This window comes from Anopheles coustani, chromosome 3 (genome assembly GCF_943734705.1).
Source record: "Anopheles coustani chromosome 3, idAnoCousDA_361_x.2, whole genome shotgun sequence".
Lineage (NCBI taxonomy): Eukaryota > Metazoa > Arthropoda > Insecta > Diptera > Culicidae > Anopheles > Anopheles coustani.
In genome coordinates, this window is record NC_071288.1 from 50,656,819 (window position 1) to 50,677,975 (window position 21,157).

The 21,157-nt window shown below is 45.0% G+C and overlaps 1 protein-coding gene across 2 annotated transcripts; it reads left to right on the top strand.

Annotated features, from left to right (window-relative positions):
- Nucleotides 1–868: 868 nt before the first annotated feature.
- LOC131272712 (non-canonical poly(A) RNA polymerase protein Trf4-1-like) lies at nucleotides 869–20,538 on the top strand. Of its 2 annotated transcripts, XM_058274546.1 has the most exons (8): nucleotides 869–1,137; nucleotides 2,510–3,681; nucleotides 3,776–4,682; nucleotides 15,267–15,445; nucleotides 15,519–15,965; nucleotides 16,045–16,179; nucleotides 17,203–17,978; nucleotides 18,075–20,538. In XM_058274546.1, the coding sequence occupies exons 3-8, from the start codon at nucleotides 3,958–3,960 to the stop codon at nucleotides 18,945–18,947; spliced, it is 3,135 nt and encodes a 1,044-aa protein (XP_058130529.1). In that variant the 5' UTR covers nucleotides 869–1,137; nucleotides 2,510–3,681; nucleotides 3,776–3,957; the 3' UTR covers nucleotides 18,948–20,538. The 2 variants fall into 2 exon arrangements, with proteins under 2 accessions (XP_058130529.1, XP_058130527.1); XM_058274544.1 differs by having other exon boundaries at nucleotides 2,510–4,682.
- The last annotated feature ends 619 nt before the right edge of the window (nucleotides 20,539–21,157 follow it).

Sequence of the window (21,157 nt, forward strand, 5' to 3'; positions counted from 1 at the left end):
TTCTCACTTGAATCTTCACAAGACACTTTTGCTACACTTTGTAATTCACCAGGTATGTGAAACCAGACGTACAAAAAAGCGCGCGATTTTTAAAATATATACAGCGGTAAACTCCAATGAAAAAAGTACAACAATATGAAACATCAGAAGCGTGATGATTTTCTGCCGTGTCTAGAACGCTCATTTCATTGACAAGTTCCTTTTTGACACTGATCGGTTACGCCCTCCGTGTCAAGTTACAGCGTGATGCTGATCGATAACCCGGTTGACGTTAAGCTGCCCGTAAACGTTGCGAACTTGTTCGCGCGAACAATTTGACAACCAGGCATTGGCTATGTTAAGGAAAGGAAAGGAAGATATAAGAGGATATCTTCCTTTCCTTTCCTTAACATAGCCAATGCCTGGTTGTCAAATTGTTCGCACGAACAAGTTCGCAACGTTTACGGGCAGCTTTAGAACTTCAATTTTGTTATTGTTTTGAAAGAAGGTGCGATTTAGAAGGAACGTTGCCCCAGTTGTATGTTGGCCTGTCAAACCCTGTATGTGTTATCCTGAGTTATTTAAAATGTTAAACTCATGAGCTCATGTGCAGCAATATACGATTGTAGGGCGGTTTGTTTTGTTTTCAAGCTGTCCCTTTAAATGCCCACTATGGGAATGACCGATCGAAACTAGTTTAAGTGAAATTGGTTTAAATGAATTGATTTGAAGCTACCTTAGACCTGAGTTGGGCAAACATAGCACACCTACATCTGCGGATTACGGAGTATAAACAAAACCGAACCAAACCAAGGCGACTGAGCTGTCAAAGACGATCCAGCTTCGACCTCGCAACACTGATTCGACGAGACATTTTCGGCTCGCCATTTCCAACGACGACTGCGGCTGCGACGATCCGGGAATCGAAAGTGCGTGCACCTAATTTTTAGAAAAGATAGGCGTGATCGTGAAATAATCACTGACTGTTAGAAAAGGGAAACCTTTCCGGATTTCGTGTCCCTTCGAACGGGCCAAACTTCGAGGATTCTACTGCGTGTGAAGAAAAGGACTGTCCAACAGTGATCAAACTAGCACCCGAAGTGTAGAGCAGTTTCATCTGTGTGCCAAAGGTGTGCGTGTCGAACGGCTAGTGCGAAGGTGAGGAAATTTTTTTAGCGATTCTATACCACTTCATGTCGTTGTTTTTGAGATTTAATAAAAACCCATGAGAACAGCGAAATGGCGAAACGGTGTTCGGAAGAAAACTAACTGATCGTGGTGCAATTAGACGAATGAAAAGTTCTCCCGATGGTGGTGCTGTTCGATTCGATAAAAGTAGAAATATTTCGTATCTCCCGAAGGATGTGCGCGCACCAGGCGCGAAGGCAGCCCGAGCGGGTGGCAGAACAAGAACTATCATTCGCATGAGGCGAATGCATTGAAACATGACGGATTTTCGTAGCGCTTGCTGGGGAAGAATGTGGCTGCAAAGTGTCAAAGTAGAGCCAGCCAGTTGAGACGGCCATTGGGTAGACCGTGTGTTGAAAATTGTGGTGCAGTTTTGTTATTCTTTTCCACTTGGTGTTCCGGTGTGATTCTTTCCTTCCCCATTGAGGAAGAGTTGACGAGATGGCGCCGCCACGGCACCTTGTGCAGTGCTGAAATAGGGTAAAAAGTATTGGAAATAGAAGAGCAGATGTGTAGTGGACAGAAGAGGAGTGTGAAGATTTGGTGCAGAAGAGACGGTCGAAGGTGTCCCGCGGGGCGTGAATGTCTGCCCCATGTGCTGCGGGTTGTTAGAAAGAACGAGAAGGGAGAGAAGGATCGACATATTTTTAGCGGGTGGTAAAGCGAGAGATGTACATGGTTCTTTTTGCCATACGTTTAGCATGGATGATAGAAGTGTCGGATGCTTGCGCGAGATAGTACAGTATGAGGCGAAATGAAAAGACATATGTATTGCAAGGATGATCACAGCTCATCACTATAATTTAACGAAAGTCTAGCAAAAGAATGCCCTGGAGGGTAATTAACAAAACTACGATAGGACGACAACTGTGGGGCGTGGTAGTAGAAGGCTTAACTACGTTCAGCGAATCGATCATCGATATGAGTATTTTCGTGGATAATTTGTCCTAGCCCTCCGTTGGATGTTTTATCTCTTGCTGAAGACTGTCTTGCCCCCATCGCTCATGTCAATCGCCGGGAGGCAAACTTGGGGGAAGGCTTTTAAAAAACAACACCAAAAGATCTAGTAGTCGGCATTGAAAAATAGTTGAACCTGTTTGTCATGGATCGCTCGGCAACGAAGCTGCCGAAGTGCGTGAAGTAAAACGACTTCTGAAAAAGCATGATGCCGGCAACTCCACGATTCGATATGATGTCTGCCGTGTGCACTTGCAAGATACCCAATCCTAGACTCAAAACATTCACTTTTCATGCAACAGTTCGCCCCATAACGCGCCGAAGTGTTCTGAATAATCAATTCATTTTTACTTTTTATTCTCTGATTCTCTCCCTCTCTCTGCAGCTGTATCGTCACGAATAGTTAAAGGAATGATATTGGGTGTAAGTTCCTGAAGGAGGAAAAAGAGAAGGATTGGAGCAGAAGCAGCAGCAGTGATCAGCCTAGTGACCGGGATCACGTATCGAAGGAAACGAGCGCGCTAAGCAAACGGGTAGCCGAAACGCAGCAACCCGTGGTGTGTTGTGCGTCTACAGCAGCGCAGTTCGACCCAACAGGTTTGCTCGAACGTACGCCACGACGACCCTGAAAGTTGTTCACGCGAGCCGATCGCGCTTCCACATCCGCCACACTTGTTCTACTCGCAAGCAGCGAAAGAACGAATACATCGAGCGAGTTGGGAATTCGTGGCGAAACGATCCCAACACGTTAAGAACACGATAAAGGAAAAATCAGACATCAGCCCAGCCCATTACCGACTAGATCGTAGCAAAGGCCCGAAAGTGGTGGGACAGGTGGATTCCATCCATTTTCCACCTTGGGAAGATTGGATTTCGTAGCGAAAAGCCTTTTTTCGCAAGAGTGGAAAACGCAACAGTATCTGTAAAATGATTCCATCCTTATTCTGACGGCGGTCATTTGGGATCTTGTGTGGTGAGGACAGTGGAAATACTACGTACGATCAGAAGAGAGGTTAAATCGTCAAAATTTTACTCTCGATCATCCTATCAATCCGTTGCACATCGCTAAGAAGGGTGTCGCCCCATTCCTTGGTTCACAACAACGGATCGATCCTCGTAGCTGGTTTACTCCAGGCACCATCGACCGCACCGTGTTACGAGGGATAACGGCTAGTACGGTGCGTGCTCGGTTGGAAGGCAAGGTGGTGCGACGAGCAGAAGCTTTCTACACGCTTCAGCGCTCCGGAGTTTCCTCCTTACGCAAGTGACGGTTCAATCTTATTCCATTTAGAGCTTAAAACAAGGGCAGAGTGTTTCACAATCGAAATATATATAGTTAATCATGTGATACACGTGTGTGAAATCATATAAGCTAAAAGTAGACATATTAAGCGCGAAAAGTGTTGTGTCTGCAGCGGCAAAGTTTAACGGCCAAATTTGTGCTGTGTATATGTGTGTAGTTTTAAAAAGTTATATCTACCAGTTATTACTCTCGGTTACACGTAGGCTACACATTTCCATTATTGATAAGCAAAAGTTCAGTTGTGTAGAAAGTAAGTAGCATTAGCGGAATTCGTTTGGTGCATACGTAAGGGACCCATAGTGATAGAGTTGTTTATCATTGGTGCACATATCCAACGTCTGGAAGTAGGAAGTTGAACCGAAAGTTTGGGTTCGGCATAGTGGAATTAAAACGAAAAAGGAATCCGATAGTTGTTCCGTACGTGGCAGAAAAGTAGATTCACCAAAAGACGACGGTGTGGTTTTTGTGCTCGTATTCTTACGGACCAAGGGGGAAATCATTTCCCTCGGCGTGCTAGCAAAGGGCACACTATGGATCCGGCTGTCGCATGGTACCAGGAGGAGCAGGAAGGTCCATCGATGGCCGTCTGGCTGCGAATCTGGGAAACGAACTCTGAACTGTACTCGCTGAACGCCAACTACGGCCCGGGCAGCAACGGTGGAAGTGGACCGGAGGGCCCCAAGGGTCCCCGAGGAAGCGCCGGTGGTGGTGCAGGCGAGCAAAACAACAACAACAACAACAACAGCAATCTTCAGCAAACGTCCCCCACCGGTGTGGAAGGAAACGGTAAAACGATCGGCAACAGTAACGCTAGCACCGGCCCTCCAAACGCCGGCGGTGGTGGTAACGCAGCCCTCGCAACCAGTGGCAGTAACGCACCCGTAATGGCGGGTGGCGGAAACGGAACCAACCAGAGCACCACCACTGCCAACAACGGGAGCAATAGTAGTAGCAACACCAACAACAATATCAACATCACCAGCAGTGGTGCGAACGGAGGCGAGATGATAACGAGTGGTGGTACCGGTGCGGGCGGCAATGGAGGCCCGAATGGGGCCGGCAAGGGTGGCAGCGGGGGCGGTCTAGTCAGCAGCGAGAAGAACTACAATCCGGTGCGCAAGAAACTGGGCAGTATGATGACCGACAACAAGGCCAGCACATTTAACATGAACAAGCAGCAGCATCGACTGATCGGCGTGCACGGCGGATGTCCCTGGCGGCCGCCGGGCTTCAAGTACGGTCGAGGCATTGTCGGGTAAGTGGGAGATCATGCCCGGAGTACGCCCTTTAAAAAAGGGTTAATTCTTTCTCCGCAGCTCTAACACCTTTCCAACGTTCGTAATGCCAGTGCAGATTCGCCAAGTCTCTGCAATATGGCACTGAAACTCGTATATGAAGGTGGTGGCCGTGGTTATCCGCGCTTGTGTGGAACGAAAATATTACGCTTCTTTTATCTTATCTCGGTCCGCTGGGTGGTTTTGAACGGCTGGAACATTGGCTGTCCAGTTTGTGTTATTATTTTTTGCCGGCCCTCTCCGGAAGGTCCAAATTTTTCGGTTAACTGCGACGTTTCCTTCCAAATTTTGCTTACAGATATTTTTCCCTCGCCCCCCCTTATTTTCAAGTTCATACTACATGACGGTCGCGAGAGTTGTAGGGTGTTAACAGCTGGCTACAGACGTGGTCGTGTCTCGTACTTCTTCCCGTTGGGCGATGAGGAACTTTTGGGTAGCGGGGTTTCATGTTTTGAAGCCGTGGCGCGGATAACGGGTGCGCAAATGAAACGCAGTTTGTGACTAGCACTGTATGTAGGAGCAAATTGTTGGAGGAGGATGTTGGTTTGTTGTGGCATAAAGAATCATTGTAAGGCATCGGGTGGATAAGAATAAGCGGGTAAATGTGGGGACCGCGAGAGGAGGAACGACTTAAAAGAAAGAAAATAAAACATTTTCGGTATGTTGTGATGGTGTTTATACCCTCCTGACCTTCGCCACTGTTGTATCACGACGTAGCCTATGACCACTCCTATGTTCCTTTGTAGCAGTCAAAGAAAAATGACGCGAATGTGTGCATGCACCTCTTGTTTCATCACATTTCGGTGCTGATAGTGGCCAGCACCACCAGTCCGGTTGGTAGCGGATGTTGTAAGAAGAAATTTCACTGCTCTGGATGAAGAACTGTATCAAAATACTTCTATTGCCACTTGTATCAAGCTTGGTACAATCGAAAACGTGCATGGCACGAACGTTTTGCGCATTATTGAACAGATCAATGAAGTTCCCCAATTTCCAACTGCTACGAGAAACGGTGAATTTGGGTGAAGTTCTGTAGAGATTGGTTGCCAGATGCAAGAGAGCCAAATGTTCCTTCACGGACAAGCACACACACGGGGAGAGTGGAAAGGATGCACCCACTGTTTTGTGTTCAGCTTTTGCCACTGATAAGACGGATCGTGATATTATACAATTGTTGTTTTTTTTTGTTGTGCGATGGTGTAAATTGTGGCCGCAAAACACGCGGCACTTGTTTTGCGGGGTAATAGCTTGTAATGCCTACTACGTACGCACCGATAAGGCCGCATGTGACTGTGATAATTCATCTCGCTGGGGTTTGGTTTTCCCTCTTCTGAATGAGTGTATGATATATTACGACTAATTAATAGTATCGTGCTTGTGACGCACTTAATTTGGTTTGATTAAAAACATTACCGTAAGTTGCTTGTCCATTTCTTTGTTATTGACCCTATTTAAAAGTTTGCTGGAGAAAACATTTGTTGTGAAATTCCCCCCAGAAAAGAAGAAGGATAGATGGCACTTAACATTTTCAAATCACTTTAGCATTTAGACAACTTGGTATTTAACCGGTCAAAACAGGCTCCAATGTTAGTTTGTGTTATAAGTATATCTATCCTCACATTTGTAGCATCACTTCCATCTCCTTATCTTTTATTGTGATCCTCTTGTCAGCAGTAGTGTCGCTGTGGTAATAAGAACTTTCCAGATTTAATATTACCTAAGTATTGAAATCTTTATCTAACACTGAAGTGAACCAATTCGTCAACCTTCCCGCTTATCAATATAGAAATCAATGATTTTTATGTTTTGCGCAAATGTTGGCACGCTCTTTTCCCATACATACATTGTGTTTAACCTTTTGGTCGAACGACGTTTAGTATGGTTCCTCCTTCCACGCCGAGTGCTGACTGATCTCGCGTTCTCAAGGTCTTCCCCCGGTGCTGGTGGTGGTGGTGGTGGATGGCGTATGACATTCCATCTTTTAATATCATCCAGTTGTGCGTTTATTTTTCCTTTTTTTCTACCCACATTCCCTTCCCCAGTGCCGCCGCTACATGCTCATCATCCCATGCATGCGCCCGCCCGTATGTGTTGCAGTTTTTGTGTCGGGTCTTGCTCTTTTTCTTGTTTTTCTCCCAACCTTCGGCTTGATCGGCCGGCCCTGCTGTTGCTACCCCAATCTTCTTGACGGTGTCGGCGGCTGTCTCGTGCCAGTGCCGTACGCAAGAAGCCGCGGAAGAAGAGTGGGAAAATGTCAGAAGATTAGCAGCTCGTGCGCACGCGGATTATTTCGCGCCGGGTTCTATAATCAGCAGGGGTGGCGCGCGCGTTGGTGGTTTTGCGGACCTGTTCGCGTTTCCGATTCACCGCTACGGGGGCCCAGTTTGCAGCGACCGTGCTCTCGCAAACATTTGTCCCGAGGCAACGCAGCTTTCCTCATTCTGCTGGCGCGTTAAATGTTTGGGTTGTGAACTTTTAGAAGCCCATTTGAAAATCCGTTTCTTCCTTGAATTCAATTCACACTGGTTGGAAGTGAAATACGATAGTGCTTTCATTTTTCAGTGTCCCACTACCGGTTACGGGTCGGTTCGAGATCGTGATACAGTTGGCAATGATACACCCGAACTGTCCCGTGCACCTCGTTTGGCCCGTCCTTGCAACGTTTCCAAATCGACGATCGCTTCACTAACAAGACGCGCGTCCGCGTCTGTATGTGCTCCCTTATCATTAGCATGTGGCAGCTAATGCTGTGGGAAATCTAACACTGCTTTACTTACCGTACACTCTTTTTTTGGTTTGCTTCCACTTTGGACGTCCTATTTTTCTCAGCCTCCTCTTCCTTACTTACCCAACTTGGTATTTAACTGGACAAAACATGCTCCAATGTTCGTTTGCGTCATAAGTATTTGGAGGCCGTGAGATCAAGCGAGATGCATTTAAAATCAATAATCGATCAATAATCGGTATAGGATTTAATAACCAACGCCGCCCTGTCACGATCGACTATTTGTGGTAACGATTTCATTTCGATTTGATTCGATTTTTCTCATTTTAACGCCCGCCGGTGGCGCTGGAGCCATTACCGCAGACATGAGGAAAGGAAACATGATGTGAAGTTATATTTTTTTCGTTGAAGCGTACGAGATACATTTTTCAATATTTTTGATGTTGCAGCATATGTACTCTATACGAGTTTGATTTAGCTCATACATTTATTTACACTTCTATTTTGTCCTGTTAAAGTTGTTCATAACATTATTTTTGCAATGACAAAATTTTGTTTTTATTTGTTACATATTTGTTACATAAATGAACATTTCAAAAAAGTGTGTAAAAGTCATGCACAAAGTTCGATAGACACGTTTCACCTTAAAAAAAATATTGGGGTTGGAAGGTTCCAGTTGGAAGGTCCAGCAGTGCTAGTGTTAAAAAAACCTTTGTTTACATACTGGAGTTTCAGTTGCAGTGAACTGTTTTTAAAATATAATTTGGCAAAAGAAAAGATCAGATACGGTTTAATAAAATAATACTAAATTTTGATCCTATTAAATGAAGATTAAAAATGAAAGCATACTCGAACACAAAATAAATAAATTTGACAGTATAGGATCTATCGACTAAAAAGACTTGCATGCATTGCAAAAAAATGCATTTATAGGACTACACGTATAAACAGTGAGGCATTAGATCAATCATCTTACGTTGCTAAGAGGCAGCTATCCACTAAGAGGGACTGTCTCAGCCTGTGTATCACTATCGTTTACCACTATCAATTTTTCGTGTTTCCCTCTGCATGGGATTGCGATGATTTAGAAATTTGCCGATTGACGTCTTAAAAGCGCGGTTTGCTAGGAGAAGCTAGGTTGAAATTGTTTGGTACACGGTAACGTCAAAAGCAGCAGAGCTAATCAGATGAGTAAATAAACCCCCAGCATCACCACCATCACCACCACCACCGCTACCACTATCGTCATCTTGACTATGCAGTAGAGTATCATTGACAGGCACCATGGCCAAATTTTAACTTTATCTCCCACCGACTCTCCTATATATATATTTTTTTTGTAGGCGTCGATGTACTTGAGTTGTTCCTTCAGAACACTTCGAAAACACGTACAATTATCCCCGTCCCACTAGCGGAGTCTACCCAGTTATGTAATATTTTAAAATTATCAACGGCCAGGTGGATTAATGTATGAAATTGCATAATACACCACTGGTTCGTTATCGTGGAACACTTGTAGGAGATAAAAAACATTACCTCACGCCTCACGGAAGTGGAGGATGCGTGTGTTTTTTCGAAAGAAACGATGTTGACCTATTTACCAAACTGGCCGAGCTCCCAACTGTAGGCCAAGAATATAAAATCATACTTGCCATGGGTTGTTGTAAAAACCAACCTTATTTTTATGTACTTCAAAACGACGGCCCCCGAGAGATAGAAGGTGACAGTTTGAGTGTCATTGCAAAATGGTCGCAGCAACCGGCCCCCTGCCCCCCCACCAGCCAACCCACCTTACCGGGCGTTACGGTGGTGTTGTTTTTCGACGAGAATTGTTTCGCGAAAATATGTCGTCCCGTCGTGAGGCGGAAGGATAGTTGAGTGGGGTTGGGAGGGAGGGGAAGGGTCCGAGACGTGAGATTATAAAATGTATTTGGCATAGTGCGTTGTCGCATTTACAACAGCTCCCGATGGGTTTGCTTCTCCACACCTCCTCCCTCCTGATAGTGGTGGCAGTTGTGTGGTGTCACCGAGATCGTTTCGTATGCGATCGTCCGAAGCGAAACAAACACGATTAGAGATGATCCACCATATCGGTGGTTCGGTTCTATCTATCTATCCATCCATCCATCTAACTCTGTGGCCCATTCACGAATACACATACACACAAGCACTCTTCCGTCGTGCCCGCTGTCAGCCGCGTCCGCCGTCCTTGTCGTTTTGATGAACCGGAAACGATATGATCTCGTTTCGCGCGCGACAACGGCCACTCTGCGACCGGCAGAATGTGGTCGGCATTGTGACGTCACGCTGGCTGAACTCTGGCAGTCACGAAGCGACGTTCGAAGGGGCGGGGGAAAGGAGAATGGTGGCTGTTGTTGGTGTTGGGTGCATATTTTAGCTAGACACTGTCCTCATCTTGCCGTGGTGTGCACGATAGGTTTGATTGTCACCAATGTTCCGTTTGAGATTATGCTAAAACATTTACAAATATCAGTAAATATCCGGTTTCTTCGTCTGTCGAGATCAATGTTGGTTTTCGGCGATGAAAGATGTCTGTAGATTCTGCTAATATTGTTCAACTGCCCAACAGCTAGACAGCTAGTTTTTGCAGTGTTTCTTGGTCAACACTTTAACTGCCATTGGTTTTGGACAAAAAGCCCTGCTCTTAGATGGAAAAAAATAGTTCCGACTACTACAAAGATGTGGAAAGATATCTAGTGATAAAGCTTAGTATACAATAACACTAGAATACTATTGCTGAATCTTCCCCGAATGCTTTGTAAGGGTCATTTCGACCCCTATTTTTAAAACGCTATACCTTCACTGTTTTTGAAGATTTTTCAAATCCGTAAACTGTTACTTTTTAATACAATTGTTGATTAATCTTTTGGCGTTTTTAAATTTTTTAATCCACTTCATCATTCCGCTAGCTCGGAATGATTGTAGCTTTGGATTTTAAGAAAAACCTTATTTTTGTGGAAAATATTCAGCCGTTTTCGAGATGTTAAAATCGGAAATTGCGTTGGGGTCAAAATGACCCCAATTTGGATTCTAGTGTTAAACAGCAAATCGTTATTAGCATTGTCTGCCTGTCTGTAAAATTAAAAAATAATATCTGAATGTGTAGAATTAACTACAGTAAAATAGTCACACACACAATAGCGTTCAATGTGAAAAATGAATATGTTTAAAAGATCTTCGAAAACAAACCGGAACATCATCAAACAGCAGAGTTGGTCAGACACTCACTCTCTGGGTTACGTGGCCAAATAAGCATTTTAACATCATTGATATGAACAATTATGTTTCTTCTAAATGCGTGCTTGTCTTCTAAATTTGATATGATAATAATTTTAAACAGTTTATTGGGGATGAGTTTGTTTTTGAAATGTTATCACTGAGTTTTTTCGCCCTCAAAAGGTGCATTTTACTTCCCGTTTATCTTTATCGGTCAATCCGGTAGACTAGAGCGTTCTTGATCCTGCCTTAACTGACCAACAAATTGTGCCGATGGCCAACGTGTATCACATTGTGACGCGTGGGACTAAATGCTGACCTCCGCTCGACCATCGTTTACATCCATGCATGGATGTTCTGTTGGAATTAGATTTTGCTGTGATAGCAAGGGTAGCAAATATGTTTTCTTCATTGTTTACCGGGTTTACTTTTTTTTTCACCCTTCATCCATCCAGTTTCCGCTGGGTTGGGGAAAGAGAGTGGGCCGGTCACGTGGCGTGTCACTAGACGGCGCGCGGGAAGCTTCATCAGCGATGCCTATATACCGGGTGGCGAATGGTGGGGCGGACGGTGGTGTGCATAATTGGCCCCGATGTAGAAGGCAATTACAGGGAGCTTTTGGTTTTGGACGAGTGCTGTTAAGTGTAATAATTGAAACGCTTCGCTTCTACGCGCTGCCCTGTGTGTGCCTAACGATCCGGTACGAACGGCGAGTCCCCGACCGCCAATCATCCCACCCCGTCCCCGTTGGGGCCGAATTGAGGGAGAGTAAGTCACGAGTGTGTGATGGTACTGCTTCCAGGAACGCCGGTTTGCACTCATGAGGAACACCAAACCCACGTGGTGTGTAGTGGGCCCCCTCGGAGGGTCTTGGCGTGTTCATGCAGTTTTCATTAACTTTAGCCTCTGCTGCATGGTTTCTAATGGTCGGCAACCAACCACCCTTTTGCCTAGAAGGAGGAAAAAAGGGGTGTTTGGTGGGGGGGGATGCATAAGTTGTGGTGCCGCGGCTTTCGGGGTTTGATGCGTGTCATTGCATGATTGTTTTTACAGTTTCCTCGAGTGAAAGTTTTGGTTTGGCCCGTTTTCCGGTTTCGCGAGTCCACCTAAGTTACTCCATCAAAACTTGTACAAACCATAACCAGGATGCACATTCGTGACACTTCATAATGCGAAGAATGCACCGCTTAGAACAACATCGGTTGGTCTTGTACTTTTTTCTTTTCGCTGGAAAATACCCCATCACGCCGTTGTCGGACGTCAAAGGGAAGCCTTGTTGATGTTCCAGTGTGTGACGGTTGTAAGCGGTCGTCGGTTAGCGGAATTATTACCGTTCGCCCGCGAACAGTCAACACTGCAGGGCCGTGTTGCGTTCTCCGCGCACCCAGACATTGGCCAACGGGGGGGGACATGTGTTTATCCAGCTGCGCCCGTGTCTTCTTCGGATGCCATAATATTATCGTGTTTTCAGTGTTTGTGCTCCCGCTTGCTTTCTTTCCCCCGCCGTGCATAGCAGAAACACTGCAATTTGACTTCGATCGCGAATACGTCTGTCGCATACCGCGAACCACCAATGATCTTGTTAAGGCGTTATCACTTCCTATTTGGCCGCTAATTCCCACCGTTCAACGTCACTCGCTGCCGTGCGAGCAGGATTCGACACATTGGCTCACATTTCTCATCCAATCGTTTGTCCTTTGTTTATTTTTTTTTCACTTCGGTTTGTTGTTAGGATAAACATCCTTCTGCTTCTAGAGAGGATTTTTGTTTCTCTGTGTTCTGTGAGAAAGTAGTAGAAGAATATATACATGACCATTTCAGTTGCAAATATTTTTACACGATAAAGGATGAACATTTTTGCATTTGCTATTTTCTATTTTCTAAGTTGTCCCAAAAAATATGGGCAATCAAACATTACAATGGGTTCAAATAAAATCACAAATAAACTATTTACCGTAAAATGCATTTGTAGGAACTGCTACCGTGTGGTTTTTGTTGTGCAAGTTTCTATCCTATCCACCTAACCATTGGCCAGTTGTTAGACACGCCAAATGCACACAAACTCACGTCGTCATCGTCTCTGGCGTCGCATATCGCCGGCCGGAAACGCATTGTGTGAATGGATGCAATGCTTTCGTTTTGACGTGCACTGCCTAATCACTGGACCATTTTTATTTATGGTCTGCATTAGGGCTTGCCCCGTCGGTCGCTCTCTTTTGTTTCACTCTCTCTCTTTTTATCTTTAGCCCAAGAGTGTAAACTGGTGTGGCCTTACTTTTTTGGAACGCGATTCCGCGATTGCTGCTTCTTGTGTGTGGTTCGCTAGCTTTTATGTTTCACTGTGGCACACAATGGACGCTGCAAGAAGGAAGCAATTGAACGGCCGACAACGAAAGACACACGACGACGTTGTATGCACTTTGCTCGACGATGAAGGCGGCCGTTCGTTTGACGTTGCTCCGTTTCGGCGTGGTGGCTTTCTCCGCAACTCTTTCCCTTCTTTTAATTTTTTAACCACTTTGCAACGATTTTATCTCCCAATATCTCGCTTGCTCGCTCGTCGAAACGGGCCAGAGCCCGCTGCGCTACTCCGTTTGCGTTTTATATGACGGTTCTTCCGTGCTTGATAAATAATTAATTATTTCGTAGGAAACCTCTAGCCGGTTTTTTTTTCTAGCGCGAAGAAAGATAGAGGAAACAGGAGAGAAAGTGAGAAAAATATGTTAAACTGTATTTGATTAACACAAATAATTCGGAAAGTTTGGTTTTGGATGATATCGGAGAACGATCAATCAGAAAAGCTTGAAATGAACTGTGCGATACATAAAGATGCACCACTGGGATTGGCCCTCGATGGGAGAAGGTGTAAAGAAACTGCAATCCGGGCTTTTACCTGGTATAATTACTTTACATCAAATCAAATGTTCCTAATTCGACAATCGCTGTTAAACAAAACAAATCTCATTTTTAGCCAGCATTTGATTCGGATGGCCAAAGTGGCGGTATCATTTGTTCGTACCTTTTCGCGCAACGGTGTAATTAAATGAACAGGTGGCCTCGAATGCTGCAAAGCTACCTGTTTCGCCTGACGCTGAAAATTCCCCGTTTTGGCCGCGTGTGATAAATTGGTGTAGATAGCGGAAAAAACGTAGGCTTACGGTTTACCGCTTTTTCGCTATCGCTTAAATGTTGATTATGGGGTCAGAAGGTAGTTTGATAAAAAAACGCGAGGCATGATTGAACTGATGATTTTAAACACAGATTGCACAAATGCCAAAAATATTGACGTATTAATGTGTCCCAGTTATTTTAATTAACATTTTTGATATAAAACAACCCGTGGTAGAATGAAAGCGTACTCATTTCCACGAAAAGCCCAAATTAAGTTCGATCTTAAATGTCTTTCGTGTGCGGTATGATCGCGTACCTCTTGATACCTTACATGGCGCTAAGATCGTTTTGTACGATATTGGAACCGACGCTCGTACCACCTCGGACGGTTGAGGGAACTATTCGCGAAAAGATTGGAACTGGCGAGTGGACAGACGCGTGCACCGTTCGTTCTACGAGGACTCACTGTAATGCTTTAAAAAATAAGGAATTACGCGATCGCCGCTTGCGTAAGAGCCGCTTCTTGCGTCTGTGAATCATCAGTAGTTGAATTTTTTCTGGCCTGCAACATTTTGCTTCGTAACTTGCCAGCGCACCAAAGCGGGCCAGCATGCCGAGGAGGTTTGTTTATGAAAATGGTTCCCTACACAAAGCAAAGGTCGTCGCCGAACGCCGCGTGGTCAACATTCCCGGTCGCGCTTCTCCGTTTACAATAACCATTCATGATTGTTCCATGTTGGTATTTTCGGTGCGTGTAATGTACGAATCTTTTGCACACTAGCTATCAGTGTTCGACACACTCTGGGGAACGCAGGGAGCGGTCATAGCAGACGTCGAATTCTTCCTCCTCTAGCGCATGAGAACCGGCGCAGTTCAGCATTAGCCGGACTGCGGAGATGTGATCATCCGGTCGTTTATCACACCGTCTGGTGTTGGCGAATGTGTGGCATGGTGTAGTCACCGAGCAAAACGTGTTTTAAATTTTCCATCCGAAGGTCATCCGGTGGCGAGGTATCAGAAACGGTGGAAGAGCAGAAAAACAAACAAATGATCTTTTAAAATGTGAGACTGGGACAATCGTTTATCGTTGTGGTTTAAAAGGAGTATACCTAGTTTAACTTACTAAACCGACATTTATGTTTGATTTGAAAATATAATTTAAAAGTAGCTAGTGCTGCTAGTGACAAATTAAAGGAAGCCTGCTAGCGTCACTGCGACTGATCAGAGAAGGCTCTGTTTAGTGAGTTTATGAAGTTAGTTGATACAAAGATTGAGGTGCACACGGGAATTGGTCGAAAAATGACATATTCCAAAGCAACACTATTTACTTGGTTGATTGATTGACCGTTAGCTCCTAATTAATAAATATCTTCTACGAAAAATGGTTTCGTTTGTTATGTTGATAACAAAAGTAATTACATTTTACCTTCCCAATTAATAGTTTTCTCTTTAATTTTATGTTTACCTACAGATTACACCAAGAAATAGAACAGTTCTTTGCACACATGATCCCAACCCCAACCGAACACAGCCTACGGGTAATGGTTGTGAACCGGATAGAACAGATCGTGCTGAATCTCTGGCCATCGGCTCGCGTAGAGATGTTCGGCTCTTTCCGCACCGGGCTTTACTTACCAACGAGCGATATCGGTATGTAGTAGCTGCGATCCGCGAACTATGATGACCACCGTTCCACTAACGTGTCCCACTTTCGGTTCCACAGACTTGGTTGTGATCGGACAGTGGGAAAAGCTGCCCCTCCGGACGCTCGAAATGGAGCTGATCAACCAGGGCATCGCGGAAACGAACTCCGTCCGGGTGTTGGACAAAGCGTCCGTGCCAATCGTGAAGCTGACCGACCGGCAGACGCAGGTCAAGGTGGACATTTCGTTCAACATGGAATCGGGTGTGCAGTCGGCGAAGTTGATCAAGGGCTACAAGCGCGACTATCCGGTGCTGGAGAAGCTGGTGCTAGTGCTGAAGCAGTTTCTGCTGCAGCGCGACCTTAACGAGGTGTTCACCGGTGGTATCTCGTCCTACTCGTTGATCCTGATGTGCATCAGCTTCCTGCAGCAGCATCACCGGAAGCCGAACAGCTTTTCCAATCTCGGTGTGCTGCTGATCGAGTTCTTCGAGCTTTACGGGCGCAAGTTTAACTATATGAAAATCGGTACGTTCACCCGACTCCAATTGGGAAGTTTGAGTTTCGGCTTATTGTTGTTACGCTTATCTTGTTTGTGCTCGTGCAGGAATAAGCGTGAAAACGGGACGATACATACCGAAGGAGGAACTGCAGCGTGAAATGATCGATGGCCATCGGCCGAGCTTGCTGTGCATAGAGGATCCATTGACTCCTGGCAATGACATTGGGCGTTCATCATATGGTAGGTCTAAAGGGATATATTATAGCGAATTTATTCACTATGCGGCTGAAGACACCCGACCGGTAGCGCCGGTTAGAAAACCACTTCATGAGCGCCGGGGCTCACCACCTCGATGGCGTGGGTTCGAATCCCAACCGAGATCGGACCCTCCCCTGTACGAGAGGGCTGACTATCTACGTACACATAGGGTAAAAAGTCTCGTAAACTCATTAACGGGCAGGCATGACCAACACGGTCGTTACGCCACGAAGTCTGAGACACATGACATTACATTTCGTTTAACACGTACCAGTAGCGAATCGATATATGTAATTTCCTTTGGTCTCAAAACCGTAACGTGAGGCTTTGTTCGATTTGCGGCGGGGATACAATTTTGACTCCGTTATAGTGATTGATGAAGGAAAATCTTCATCTTGCTCTATGCAACGGTGGGGGGTACCATGGCTTTGTTTTTCATTTCGACTTTTGTCTCTGACAAACTAAAACAGAAGCGATCGATTGGATTCATATGCAACTAGTTTGTTGCTAAACCATTAGATAAACGATCGTAAATTTTGGTTGGAAAAAGATTAATCTGCACCCTTCAACTTTCTTCAACACTTCAACAACCATAATAATTCATGCTAAACAAAGCTTATCCTCGTGATCCGAAAAATTCCGAGATGTGTGCTATGTGCTACAAAACATGGCATGAAACTGCAAAACGCTAACAAGAAAAAATATTATAAAAACAAAAACTTTCTGTACGAAATGTCTGCAATCGTCACAAATGTGTGTTAAACAGAAAAATTGAAAAAAAAACTAAACTGAAAGTTTATTCCATTGATTAAGATTTGGAAAAGTTACACTTCATACAACATCAATTAATTAATCAATTGATATTCCCACGATCAGAGAGATATCGAGTTGTTTCATATAAATAATATTGCATCGTTGTTATTACGTATGATTGAAAATATTGAACTATTAATAAACAATATTATGATGTAGAATACATTTGATAATGATTTTTGCTCGTTTTAGGTGCACTACACGTGAAGCAAGCTTTTGAGTACGCCTATATCGTACTTATGCAAGCCGTGCTGCCGATAGACAAGAATCTGAATGACTGTAACCGCCAGAGTATACTCGGCCGGATAATACGCGTGACGGACGAGGTGATCGAGTATCGCAAGTGGATACGGGACACTTTCGAGGGAAGACTGATTCGGCAACCGGCAACCAACAACAGCTTACCACTGTCAACGACGGTGCTCATTAGTGACCAGCACTACCTACCGATTCTACAACAGCAGCAACAACAAAACACACGCCATTTACCTCAGCAACAGCAGCAGCAGCCACAGCAGCAGGTTCTCCACCACCAGCAGCAACATGCCCCGTACACCCGAGTCTACTACACCCGAAGACCGAGCACATCAAGCGTAGAACTGTCCGAGGAGAGTATGGACAGCGATGGGGGTGGTGACGGCTGCAACAACTGCAGGGTGGTCCGTGATACCTCGCCGTCGTCCGGCTTGACCCAGTCGCCCCCGGGTGAACTGTACGACGTGCAAGGAGGCACACAGAACGTTACCGGCCCAACGATCATGATGGTGCCGGCCCATCTGGCCTCCACAGCATCCCATTCACACGACATGCTGATAGAGGAGAACAACATGCTCAACATGGCCCACCACCAGCAGCAGCAGCACCACCAGCACCAGCAGCACCCGCCCCAACAGCAACAGCAACAGCAGCAGCAACAACTGTCCGATCCTAACGCAATCGGCGACAGTCAGGTGATCAACTACAACAACGTAAGTAATAAGCGAGCGGCGCCCCGCAACACGATGATGAAGCATTTGCGGAAGATGCACGTTCCCAATGTGCCGGTTTGTTTTACCTCTCGGTAGATGAACAATCGTCGCGTAATTCTACCGTCGCCTAATCAGCAGTCGAACCAGCACCACCAACCGACTGTCGGCGGAAAGGGTGGTGGCGGTGGTGGTGGTCCGTACAATCGTGCCAGCGCGGAACGCCTCCTCACGAAAAGTGCAAGCGGGAACGGTTTGATGGTGAACAGCAGCCAGAACAATAGTAATAATAATGATAACAATATTCACGGCAATAGTGGGACACAACACCTAAGTACCACCGCCCACCACCTCCACTCGAGCAGCGGTCTGGTGCGGCACAATAGTAGTAAACATCGCCACCGATCGGCGATGCATGGCGTGGTCGTCGGTCCCAGCTCTTACCAATCGATGGCAGGAGGCTGTGGGGGTGGTGGTGATGGGAACGTCCTGAGTAGTTTTAACAACAATAGCATGCATAGCAGCAGTAGCAATCGAAATAGTTCAGCCGACATGATTTTACAGGACGAAAATAGTCTGCTCAGCGAACCGACGATGGGCGCGACGAAACTGCTGCCTGCCGGGGTAGGCTCGAATGTGATCATGCTAACTGGAGCCACTAACCGGAATAGTAGTGCTGGTGTTGTGCTGGGCTCGGCCGGTAATCTGAAGTTCCACATAGCCGACGATGATGGTAGGTGTGGAATTAGGAGTAGTTGTTTTCGTAGTGCTAGCAACGGCAAAAAGTCCTCCCACAGTTCGTCCAAGCGCAAGAAGAACAACTCACCGGGTGACAAAAATAGGCTGATAAGCAGCGATGGTGTTGCTGGTGGTGCTGGCATTGGATCGACGGGACCAACGGGGATCAATTTCGGACTTTCTTCGGGTGGTAGTGTTGTGACGGTATCGGGCGCCGCGCTCGACGGACGATGATAGCAATCGGTGGTGGGCGGGTTCCTTCTGGGACGGTCTTACTACTACTGTCACTACTGAAATAGAGATAGTAGGGAGTTGTGTGCATCATCGTATCGTAGGTTGTTAACCAAATGATGCAACAACAACATCAAAAATGTTTGTGATCCACAAAGAGGAGGGTAGAATGGGCCATACTGCCGCAAACCAACCCAAAAGGCCAAAAGTCCAAGAAAAAAAAAAAATATGTATTTGGGAGAATACACCCCCAGCATCAACGCAGGTTGTCGAGAGACACACGGACGGTGTGGTAGACCACAGTGGCGAGAGATTATTTAAGTGCCCCGTTCTTTTTCGTTTTTTTAACTTTCACTCAATAGCGAAGCTAAATCATCGATCATTACTCTTCTAGGATTAGTCAGACTACGTTGTGTTACTAGTATCGTTATTAATAGTTCTACATTCTCTTACACTCCGGTTTAACGCGTACTGCCCCGTACACAATCACTTTCACATCGACATTTCGATGTCCAATGCCCGGCATGCTGATGGTCTGTACGTTTTCCGACTGTTGTGGACTCTTCGTTTTTCTGTGTTCGATAGGATCTTCCTTACGTCCAGCTGGTGGGGCCCCCTTCACCCGCTGGGAAGCATTGGACGCTTCAAAACACTAGCGCACGTTGGTTGCCGCATGATGAGTATTAAAAAAAGAGAAAAAAGCAAACACAAACATCGGTTTGTTGCTAGTTTGGATGGTCGAATTGTGCCTTTCCGAAAAAAAAATCGAACTGAACAAAAAAAAAAAAAAATCGTCATGCTCATTTTCTTATGCTTTCTATTCAAAACGATCGCGTTTCAGTTCCGTGGCACGGGTTGTTTTGATCGTGGTCATCTAACTTCTTGCCTCCTTGGAAACAAATTTTCAATTAATAATGTTTCCAACGTGCCCAATAGGAGAGGCACGTGTATGAATGAATGAATTATGGGTCTGTGTCCCACCAAACACATCCCTTTCCGTGATGTAAACATAAACATCTCTGCCCATGCACCTAGCTCTGGAAGGAGTGAGAATGTGGAAGAGGCGGAACTGGAGGATACGTAACGGTTGCGATATTGGTAGAGAACCTCACACGTAGTGTCTAGCTAGGGGCAATGAAAATTATAACAAATCGAAAAAAAAGAAACTAGAATCATAGGCAGCACGAATGGCTATGTGGAAGCATTAAAAATGTTAAATCCATGAGAATCAGGATACAGTTTATAGGAAAAAGAAGTATAAAAAAGCAAACAAAAAGAAAGTCCTACGAAATAGCGAAACCAGTGGAGAAATAGTTTTCCGCTCACAAGGTTCGATTTACACATGAGATAATACGATAGTAATAGTAGGAGTAGTTGGAAAAAGTCACAAAAAAGATAGCGATTTTTTCAGTTTAGTCAGCAACATTTCCTATCGTTTTGACTTTTCAATGAGCAATGAATTGCGGGAAAGCACACGCAAGGAAAAAGCACTGTGAGAAGAAAAAAAAAAGAAAAATGAACAAATTGGGAGTTAAAAAAAATGATTTGCAGCAAAATCATCATACAGCAATTCATTGCCAATCATCATCATCATGCTGGCGGTAAGACGTTGCGCGGACGTCTCCAAATGTTTTGTGAGTGATATGTGTATGTAAATAATGGATGTATGAGACCCTGAGCGAGGTTCTTCAAAAACTTTTGGATTAAAGTGTATTACTTGTACGATCGATACTATCGCCACCTGCAACAGATAAACCACTACACTGCAACTACAACTACGACTACTGCTACAACTACGATTACCTACCACTATTGCTACTATCATTAATATCGCAAGTGAACAATTAATGAAACTATTACTAGTTATACTATATTATCTACCTTCAAACATAGTGCGCTACCTTTTTCTATCGTATCGGTTACAGTTGCAACTTTTTTGATGTGAACATTTTAGGGCTAAGTTACGGTTCTCTTATTACATTTCTGTTGAAACACGTGTTGGAAATTCAATTCTTCAACATGTGCATCAATAAAAACTATGTTTTCTTTTTTAGTTATCTCGCTTCATGCGTTTTGCGCTTCCCAGTGCGTTGTGTGCGTGTTGTGTGTGCTTTGTGATGTAGATACGACGAAGGGGAGAGAACCTTAGCAGAAAAGTAGGACACACAAATCAAACAAATAAAAACAAGCAACAGTTTCCAATCCCGCGAAAA